Source organism: Molossus molossus, unplaced genomic scaffold (assembly GCF_014108415.1).
Source record: "Molossus molossus isolate mMolMol1 unplaced genomic scaffold, mMolMol1.p scaffold_m16_p_4, whole genome shotgun sequence".
Taxonomy (NCBI): Eukaryota; Metazoa; Chordata; class Mammalia; order Chiroptera; family Molossidae; genus Molossus; species Molossus molossus.
This window is the reverse complement of record NW_023425377.1, coordinates 128,555,002-128,565,883: the sequence shown is the minus strand read 5'-3', so window position 1 is coordinate 128,565,883 and position 10,882 is coordinate 128,555,002. Positions and strand designations below refer to the sequence as shown.

The window sequence follows — 10,882 nt, the reverse complement described above, 5'->3', positions numbered from 1 at the left end:
TCAGGCAGGGCTACTGGGCACGGCCGCCCGGAGGGGACTGGCGCTCCTCTGTGCGCTCAGGAAAGGCCTGGTGGCCAGTGTCCTGCTCACACAGGCTGGGCGCTGGCTCAGCCCTCAGGGCACCGGTGTCACTGCAGAGCGTGTCCCAGCAGCTGGGCCTTTGAGAGACTCACCTTGAAGTGACCCTGAAGTCTTCCCTCTGTCCCTTGTAAAACATTTTTTAAGAAAATTCTTAATTTATATAAAAAATTAATTTTTATTAGTAAGCTTTCGTATTACCTTCCATATACATAAGTTATGTACACTTTCTGGAGAGTAAATTTTACCTGTACTTATTCAATGTCATTAAATGTCATGAAGTATTTTTGGGAACAGGGTTTGGGCAGTAACCATGTAAGAAGTGTCATGTGAGGCGATCCGGAGTGTCCGCAGACAGACCGACGTCCTCGCCTCTGTCCTGCCCGCTCCGTTTCTGCCGCTTCGCTGCCGCTCGCTCCTCCGAGTAGCGGCGCAGGAGCCGGCTCAGCCTCGGCTCACACTGGCTGGCGCGCTGCAGCCCGGCTTCCCTCCCTGGAAAGGCGGACGGTGAGGCGCCGTGCTCCGGGCTCCGGGCCCACACCAGCGCTCGGACGCCCAGCCCAGCCCCAGCCAGACGCCCGGCTGGAACGCGCCCCCCTAACCCTCGCGGTGCCCCCTCACCCTCGCGGTGCCCCCCTTACTTACCCTCGCAGTGCCGGATCACACGCCCCCACAGCCGGCTTCTCCGCAGACAGGCCAGGTTCCCCAGGATCAGCAGGTGCCTCCTTCCCCGGGTCAAGGCCACGTTCGCTCTCTTCTCTGAGTCCACGAACCCCACCTGCCTGGTCCGCACACAGGACAGAACGACCACGTCCTTTTCCGCGCCCTGGAAGGCGTCCACGGTGGACATCTGCACGGCCCTGAGGCTGGGCCCCTCCGCGTCCGCGGTGCTGAGCAAGTGACAGAGCTGCAGGGGAGGGAGACGGTCACCGAGCAGGGGCCTTGAAGAAACGGGGCCACTCACACCACGGTTCAACTGAAGTGGGGATGTCACTTTTTTTGGTGACTCACATAGATTCGCCTAGTTTCTAAAATGACGGATACATAACTAGATGCAATATAAGTCATGGAACACGGAAAAGGGTATGTCTAGTGCTGGGGAGCTCACCTGATGTGCTAATCTAGAGCTGATAAATTAATAATGAAACATGAACAGCACTGAAAAATAAATCTAGTTACAAATAATTGGCTCACATGTACACGAATATCTGGTGTCTGTCTTTGACTCTCTGATAAAATGTAACAAAGACGAGAGCAGTTTGGATGAGAGACTCACCATCTGCCCCGGACACAAAGCACACACCATACTTCCTTCCCTCTAATTTGTTTATTTGCATTTTTGCCCCAACAGCTGTAAACTGAATTCAATTAAACCCTGTTAGGTTTACATTTAATTATACAGCAAAAAAGCTAGACCAGACAAAAGTCAGAATAGTTATTTTTGAACACATTGATTAGGTCCCAAATGACTTTTTTTTTCATCCTCACCCGAGGACATTTTTCTACTTTTTGTTCAGACAGAGTAGGAGGGACAGAGAGGAAGAGAGAGAGAGGGAGAGAAACATCGACGTGAAAGTGACACATCGAGTAGCTGTCATCCACATGACCCAACCAGGGCCAGGGACAAAATGCAACTGTGGTACATGCCCTTAGCAGGAACTGAACCCGGGTCCCTCTGGACCGCAGGCTGATGCTCTAACCGCTGAGCCAAACCGGCAGGGCCCAAATGACTTTCAAGCACTAAACTGAACCCTTACGGGTGCAATATCGAACCCTGCGGTAGGACTCTGCAGTATCTGGTGCACAGTGACGTCCCAGGATTCAGCACAAACCTTGCGCAGCTGGGACTTGTACAGCGTCACCACCCCGATCGCAGAGGCCTCGACTCCGCCTGCCACCAGTGATTGAATCAGCATCAGTGTGAAGGCTGCTTCTGCCTCATTATGAAAGCTGTTACCTCCGTCCATCTGGAACAAAAACAGACCCGAAATTACATTTCCCAGAAAGGCGAGGAAAGACCAAGAAAGTCCGACAAACCAGAACCCAACATTAACCAGGAGCCAGCCGTGCAGGGCCATCCACACTGACATACGCACCTGCTCGTGTCCCTGGACATCATAGAAGCACAGCGTTGGCAGCCATTCCAGCAACGGGCTCCTCTCGGCCTCTGAGACACCGTTCCTGAGGTTCCCGCCGTAAAACAGATCGTCAGCGATGGCAGTGATTGCAGGGTGACATCGGTACTGGGTTCTCAGCAGAACTGGCTTGTGACCCTGAGAAATTTGAATGAAGAAAAATAAGAACTTAGAACAGCATTATTTTCTTGAAGGAAAAAAACAATATTTTAAAAATTAAAAGTATTGCCATATTGTGCTCTTAGTAAATTAGAAACATGATAAAGTAGCCAAAAAATAAGTTTTTTTATTACTAAAAGTATTTTCATGGTGAGTGACTACTACACCACAACATTATAAATTACAGAATGCGTCAGACCTCAGACTTATTATCTAGCAGGTAGGTGAAGCCTCCCTCCGTCCTGCTGTCCCAGGCCTGAACCACCCCTTGGTCCACGTGCCCTCCCTGCAGACACTGCCGGGCGGGCTCTCACCCGTGTTACCAGGTGAGCCGTCACAGCATCACAGGGCTGTGTCCAGCCACCTGGCCTTCTTAACAATGGCCCAAAGTGCGAGAGCAGTGATGCTGGGGATCTGAAATGTGCCACAGAAGCCACCGAGTGCCTTGTGTGTACAGGAAAAACAGTCCACTGGGGCCTTGGGACGCACACCCTTGAATGAGGGCCCTGCAAGGTGACAGCTTTCTATGTGCTGCGATCGGAGACACTCAAGGATGTGCGAAGAGAAAGCCAGTCACAGGAGGCCACGCACTGTACAGGCCATGTTGCGTGACGTGAGTGGTAAGACTGGTGACATGTGCAGAACAGACAGACCCACGCAGACCGCGAGCAGACAGGTGCAGGTGCTGCGGGGGCAGCAGGAGCGGAGAGGAGCCAGAGCGGGGCTTGTTGGGTGGTGAAGTGTGCAGGACCCAGACAGAGGGAGGGTGGCCGCCCAGCAGACTGCAGGGACACCACGTACGTGAAGTGGCCAGTTCGATGCTCTGCGGAGGCCACCTGTTAGCAGTCAGCTGAGAAGGTCAGCTCTAAAGCAGGGGCATGATAACAGAGATTATAGCTTTTTATTTTAGAGCAAAGCGATATACTTTCTACCTGCTACTAAAATATACAGGAAAAAGATTCATTTTATAAAGGGGCACTTCAGCTGTGGGTTCTACTTGTCTTTAACAGGAGTGTGTTCTGAACAACCCCAGTTATGCTATTTCAGGGCAGGGCTCGGTGCTGTGCTCCATTTTCTCCGGCCTGCGCAGTGCACAGCGGGAATGGTCCTCCGGTGGGGCAGCAGCAGTACCATCAAGCAGAGTCGGTCGAAGAGGGTCTGCTCCAACCCATTCCCGTGAGCTGCGTCGGATCCCTGGATGGTGGGAGGGAGCTGCTTGGGATCTCCAACAAGAACCAGCTTTTCACACTCAAACCTGGAAAAGAACCCAGAAGTCAGACGGAGCAGCAGGGGACGCATGACGCGCAGGGCGCTGTGCTAAAGTGCACGCGAAGGGCTCCCCCACGGTCCCCGGGAACACGGCTAACAGTGCTAGGAAGTAAATCAAGCAGCCTGAAGTTATGCAGTGAAGAAATCCTTTATTTCCCACATAAAGCCTATTAAGTGTCCCCTCCTCTGCACAGAGTATTTCACAGAGCGCACTTTGAGAAACAATGATTTCTAAAATCTATAGATGTAGACTTAGAAGCTTTCTTAGAAGTCATTTGGCTTAAACTCCTTCTAGTAAATTAAGCTCTCGGGGGCTAAATGTCTCTCCAAATAGAAGACAGGAGAAAAACACCCAAACTTTGTAGAAAAACAGCAACATTGTAATTTATAAGAAATATATATTCGGTCATTCAGATGACCAAAATCTCTTTGTCATACACATTTGGTCTTCACCCACAATTCCTGGCTCATGGCCTCAGACACCCCTGGAATTTCCCAAGTGTTGAAAGTGATCAAGGTCTTTTGTTCTGTGAATGAGGCGTCTTTTGTAAAGCACCTAAGGATGGGCCTGGTTGCCAGGGAAACCATGTGGTTGGAGGGATGGAACTCTCAGTCCCAGGCCAATCTTGGACCTCCAGGGAGGGGCGAGGGGCTGGAAGTTGAATCGATCACCAGTGGTCAATGAGCCAATCAATCATGTGTACCTAATGAAGACTCTGTAGAAACACAAAAGGTTCGGAGCTCGGGGTTGGTGAGCACGGGGAGATGTGGGGAGAGGGCTGCCGGGAGGGCCTGGAAGCCCCGCCCCTTCCCCACACACCTGTCCTGTGCACCAATCCCACGGGGCTGTTCCTGAGTGAGGGCCTCACAGGGAACTGGTGAGCTGGTAATATGTTCCTCTGAGCTCTGTGAGTACACTGAAGACTTAATGCAACCCAAGCAGGGGTCATGGGAGCCTCTGGTCTATACGCAGTGGGTCAGAAGCCCAGCTGACAACCCAGACTTGCGACTGGCATTGCATTGAGGGGTCACTGGAACCCCTGCTCTGTGCCCAGTGGGTCAGAAGCCCAGGGCTGCCGGCATCTCAGTGGGCCTGCAGGACGGAGCCTGAGCCTGTGGCTCTGATGGTCTGTGGGAAGGTGGCGTCAGAAGTGCATTGTCTGGACCCTCAGCTGGTGTCGGAGGATTGCTGGTTGGAGGTGTGGGGAGCTCCCCCTGCACCCTACATTGGGATTGGGTCTGGGAACACAGCAAGTCATTTAATCTCTCCAGGCATCAGTGCTCTGCCCGGAGCCTGGGCGTGGTAGTACCCTGCGTGGCTGTGCTGAGGATTTAATGAAGCACATGGACAATGTGTGGTTCCTCCGCCCTCTGCGCGGGGCCTTGGCATTCCTCCATTCCTGCTCCCAGGTACTCTCCCCTTTGCTCAGGACGGTCTCAGCTTACACAGTGAAAGCCTGGCGACGCAGGAGCCTGCCCACCCCGCTCACCATCCCTTCTCACCTGGGACAGGCCTCGTCAGCCGCCGGCAGGACCCTTAGTGAGCCATGCTCTGAAAGCACCGTTTCAGTGGCTGAGACAGCTCAGTCTTCTAAGTTTAAGACAAACTGTCATTTTCAACTTATCTTTCTTTACATACTTTATACCTTTCATAATGTAAAATCATTTTCAGAAAGTGAACATGAGCTTATATGAAAGTAAGGCAACTGGAGAACATCCCGGATTGGCTGTCAGACAAGGGCCGAAGAGGCACCTTTCGGATTCTAGAGGAATCCCAGCTAGAGAGGGGTCACGCCATCCGGATGTCTAAACTGAGATCTAACACGATTTTGATACATTAACCCCATCCCCAATTTCCCTCTGCATTCTTAAAAAAAAAAAAATCAGTTTAGTCCTTGAATTGCTAAGACTCTTCTCAGATTTGAACTGGGGAGATGTCTGGACCATGTGACACCGAGTGCGGGGGAAGGACTGCAGGCACCTTGCGATGGGAAGGAGAGAGGCCGGCTCAGTGATCTGACTGCACTCGTCCAACACCACCACAGGGAACTTCAGCTCGTTCATGCACGGGAACAGGCAGGCCGCACAGGTGACTCCAACCACGGGGACCTTCCGCACAGGGAGAATGTTACAGTTACAGATACTCGAAAAAATGAGAGGGTGCATTTACCAAGGAACTTGCAGGTAAAACCAGAACTTGCAAGTGGAATTACAATCAGAAAGGACAGATCACTATGTCCACATTTCCACTATTCCCACATAAGACATGAACTCGAAGCCCCCCCACCCCCGCCCCAGGAGCATGCCCACATCTTTCTCTTCGCCCCCTTCCTCCCCCACGGGCGTGCACCTCCTGAACTCTAGGACCCCACAAGACTTGCTACCAGGAGGGCAATGGGCAGCGGCAGCTCATCCCAGGCCAACCCCCTGAACCTGTCCCCAAGGTCCCCCTTTCTCTGACTTCTCAGTGAGCCAGAGCAGCTCAGCCTGTTTCTTTCTTTTCTGTGACATTTCTGGAGAGCCAAAGCAACCCTGTCTAATCTCTCTCCTGTTGCTTCTTCTATCGTAGGCCCTTTCTTCGTTCACTGTTCCCAGCTTAAAAAAAGAAAAGAAAAAAAAATGGCAATTACAGAATACAGCTATTTAAGCCATAGCCTATTAATAAAAGGCACATTTTGACATTCAAGAGTAAGGTATTATAATACCCGGGTTTTTTATTTTTATTTTTCTTTATTGATTTTTTGAGAGAGAGGGAGAGAGAGAGAAACATCAATGAGAGACAACATCAATTGGCCGCCTCCTGCACACCCCCAACTGGGGATCGGGCCCACAAACTGGGCATGTGCCCTGACCAGGAATCAAACCAGAGACCTCTTGGTGCTGGGTCGATGCTCAACCACTGAGCCACACCAGCTGGGCAATACCTGGGGTTATTAAATGTCAAGGATAACATACATATTCATCCTTCTAGATGAGGCTGAATAAACACAGCACAGGCCAAATTCTACACGGAGCACACTGGACACGCTGATGAACGGACTGGTCAACCGTCAAGCACACTCGTAACCTGAATTACTAAGAAGGGAAACACAGCCGACTGACTCTGAACAACAGCACATTCAATGCACTTGTAGCTGTAAGTTTACAGCTACTGTTACAGACTTAAATATTATACCAAGATACCATTATTCAAGGCAAAAAACCTGATAAAAGCTAGTATTTAATCTCTGGAACTAAATATAAAAGATGAAAATCAATGAATTTTCTAATTAGATGTGGTCACTGGCCTAGTAGTCTATGTGTATATGTATATGCTGTGTGCGTGCACACACACACACAAGCGCAAATACACATATATGCACATTTCATACGCACACAGAGACATTTATTTCTTTCTCATCTCACAGTTTGAAGCATAATTACATTTCTTGGCAGCAAGGGCAGGCCACACACACTGACCATACCTTCTGTCAACAAAGGTGAGTGACAGCAGATGTGTTTCACAGTTAAATGCTGCCTCTAGCGTCTTGTGAAGCAGGAAAACATAATAAGCAGTTTCTTTTCTCCAATGGTAAGTAATATCCAACGCGCATAATAGCTGTCAGTTAGGTTTTCTTCTTCACAAAACGAAAGCCCTGAAGGCCTTTTGCATTGGAACCTGCAGCCTGTGGACCCAGTAGAGGGCGGAGGCTGTGCAGCGGCCCCTCCCCCACCATTCTTCACCTGGTTCCTGCTACTGGCATGAGAACCTGAAGTTGTGAATCAGAAAGCAATTTTTTATTTTAAAAAATACCTAATACAAAAAAATAAAAAAGTTTTTTCTTTAAAAAAATATTATTTGTATCTTTTAATTTATCATTACATTGCTGAGATTCAGACAGCAAAAGAAGTGATTAACTATGAAGCATTTTAAAAAATTAGTTTTACTATAATGGTGTCACTTTAGCTCTGGCCAGTTTGGCTCAGTGGTTGGAGCGTCCGCATTCCGGTCGCAGGCCCGATTCCGGTGAAGGGCACGTACCTGGGTTACAGGTTTGATTCCCGGAATTGGTCAGGGTTGTGCTGGAGGCAGCTGATAAATGTGTCTCTCTCACATTAATGTTTCACTCTCTCTCTCTCCCTCCCTCCCTCTCTAAAAGTCAATGGGGAAAATATCCTCATGTGAGGATTAAAAAAAAAAAGATGTCACTTGAGGAATGTGTCAGGTCTGAATGTGTAGCTGGGAATCCGTTAGACTTAAGAAAGCGTTTCCTCTAAAAGAGCTTTCATGTGAGAACAGGAGACACCACTTCACAGTAACGGGCTCACACAGAGACTTATCAGGGAAACCATCTTCATAGCAACATGATGTTCAGCGAGTAAAATGGTAGTTTACATGAACAGCTACTGTGTGCTGACTGACCACAGCCGTATGAAGCCCTGCGGGTTGGTGGCGGGAGTGAAGCCAACACCAACTCAGGCTCAGCAGGCTGGTGCGAACCTTCTGAGGACTTCTGGACCCAAAGCTGTGGCAGGTGGTCACCAGGCCCCTCCTCCCATCCGCCCTGTGACTCTGCAGTGCCCCACACAGAAGTGGGCACAGTCCGCATACTGAGCCAGGGTGCTGGCTGGGCCACGTGGCCTGTCCCGGGCACAGATGCTAGCAGCAGGACGTGAGCAGAAGCTGTGTGACACTGTGGTCCAGCCTGCCCTCTGCACTTCCATCATCTGCCAGAGGCAACTGTTCTCAGAAAAAGCCACATCAACTGCCCTGAGGAGTCTCAAGTTTGTTGTCATGAGGAACAGAGTTTCTCTGTGTTAAGCAGCATTACTTCAGCAATAGCTGACAAATACAGAGTCCCAAACAGGTTGATTTCCTCAAATCTCTTGCAGAAAGTAACCAACATCTACATGGTCCAACACACCACAACCCTCTCCTTCCGTCCCCTTGCTTCTCCCCAGCTCTCCTTTCACAGCAGGAGGCTACTAAGTGATTTCTTTCTCCACCAGCTGGCGCCCAGGCTGCCCTGGATCAGAACTTGGCAAAGGAAGGTGATGCTGCTGCTGTTCCAGCTGGGAACTGACATGTCCAGTGTGGGCTCCCAACATCTAGAACAAGTGTCTGAGCCTCCTGGACTCTTGGGTACAGACACACCCTGAAAGGCTTGGCTTTTGAGGGAGCACCAAAGATACATTTCACTTGGATATTGTGCCCAGGGTCTATTTCTCCTAGAAAAAAACGGAGTTTCACTTAACTTGCCAGGACTACATTGCTACCTTCTCACTTCCCTCTTCAGGACCAAAAAGACACACCGACAGGGAGAAGGGAGAAGACACACCGACGGGGAGGAGGGGGAAGACACACCGACGGGGAGGAGGGGGAAGACACACCGACGGGGAGGAGGGGGAGGACACACCGACGGGGAGGAGGGGGAGGACACACCGACGGGGAGGAGGGAGAAGGTGGCTCAGTCATGGTCAGGTGTGTCTGTTCACAAATTCGTACTGCTTTGCAGTAAAACAAAGTGTGCCCGACAGACACCTGCACACCTTGGTTACACCTGAGCTGTGATCGCCAACTGCCTTCTCCACAGGACACCTCTCCATCAGCTGGACGAAGAGGGTCTGAACAGCTTCGGTGGACTAAGGGGCGAGCTGACACTGGCTCCCTCACCTGCCTCAGCAGGGTCCTGTTGGTCCCCAGTTTATGCTGCTCGATGCTTCTCCTCACGCAGACTCTTTCCTGTGGAGTCAGATCTTCCTTCATCAGCGCCTGCAGCTCTTTTATTTGCTCATTCGCACTTTCTGAGCCAACATGCAAGCTAATGAAGAATAACATAGAAACACCCTCTTTATTTCATTTCCACGACATTATGAAACAGTTAAATACAGATTTCCTAAATTAACCAAAAAAAAGATAAGGCTTTCTCTACTCTTCTTCAGAAACCAAAGTTCAAAGTAAGAGCTATTTAAAATCACACTTCTGTGAGCAGCCTGTGACTGGGGATTAAGCATCTCACCTGTAGGGTAGAACTGGCTTGGCAATCTTCCTAACACTCCCAACTCTGACGAACTTTTCGAATCCAAGACTGAGGAGCCTTTAAACAAAACAAGGTAAAACAGATTCTGATTATTTAGACAGTATAAAACAAAGTTTCGTGTAATATTCATGTTATTAAAACTGATTTTGTGTAACTATTTTTTAATTACATGATTCACTGTGAAATGCTTCGCAATGTGGCTGAAAGAGTTTTTGAGATAATACTTCTTATAGAGGATTTTAAAATATGCACTATTTTACACCAAGAGCTCATTAGATGTTACTCAGGGAGTCTTTCTGAAGGGTGAGCTCACACAGGACAATCCTATCTTTCATTCTAGGACAAGGGCCTTTTCCTAAGAAAGAAACAGAAGCGGAGACAAAGGTTCATGTCTAAGGGTCTTTGTCACAATGTTACATATAATGGGGAAAATTTGGAAAGAACCAACCAATCAAGTATTGCTTAATTGAAGTATGGTATAAGCAAGTCACTGCATGTAACAGAGCTATAAAAATTATGTTTTCTAAGATTTAAAAGCAGGACATAAAACAATATATACTGTTCATACCAAGTTTGGAAAACAAAATGAGTATGTGTATGTATAAAAAATATGTAAGGAGTCCGGCCAGTGTGGCTCAGTGGTTGAGCATTGACCCATGAACCAAGAGGCTGCCGGTTCGATTCCTGGTCAGGACACATGCCCAGGTTGTGGGCCTGATCCCCAGTGGGGGCATGCAGGAGGCGGCCAGTCTATGTTCTCTCTCATTGATGTTTCCATCTCTCTCTCCTTCTCCCTTCCTCTCTCTCTAAAATCAATAAAGGAAAAATAAAATTTTTAAAAAAAAATCTGTAAAGAAACATAGTATCTATGTAGACTGCATATTTTTACCATAAAGTTTGTTTTAAAAAGTCTACATTCATACATAAGGAATTATTTCTCCTAATCAAACTTTGTCATCTATGTTGAAATTCAGATTAAACACTGTAATACTGGTAAAATCTTATGTAATCTTTTGTTCACTTTTTTAATCCTCACCCAAGGACATTTTTCCATTGATTTTTTGGAGTGGAAGGGAGGAGTAAAAGACAGAGAGAAACATCGATGTGAGAGAGACATATTGATTGGCTGCCTCCTGTAGGACCCCGACCAGGGCTGGGGATGGAACGTGAAACCCTGGTACGTGCCCTTGACCAGGAATCGAACCTGAGACTCTTCAGTCC

The 10,882-nt window shown here is 48.8% G+C and overlaps 1 protein-coding gene across 1 annotated transcript in view; it reads right to left on the bottom strand.

The window, feature by feature from the left end:
* Positions 1-403: 403 nt before the first annotated feature.
* Positions 404-10,882, bottom strand: part of ZGRF1 (zinc finger GRF-type containing 1) — a 49,800-nt gene continuing 39,321 nt past the window's right edge. The window contains exons 20-27 of the mRNA XM_036282294.1: positions 9,641-9,718; positions 9,295-9,442; positions 5,623-5,750; positions 3,504-3,627; positions 2,175-2,351; positions 1,911-2,045; positions 724-985; positions 404-570 (exon numbers count right to left, since the gene is read on the bottom strand). Of these exons, the coding sequence (XP_036138187.1) occupies positions 404-570; positions 724-985; positions 1,911-2,045; positions 2,175-2,351; positions 3,504-3,627; positions 5,623-5,750; positions 9,295-9,442; positions 9,641-9,718 (1,219 nt within the window). The remainder of the gene's footprint in view (positions 571-723; positions 986-1,910; positions 2,046-2,174; positions 2,352-3,503; positions 3,628-5,622; positions 5,751-9,294; positions 9,443-9,640; positions 9,719-10,882) is intronic.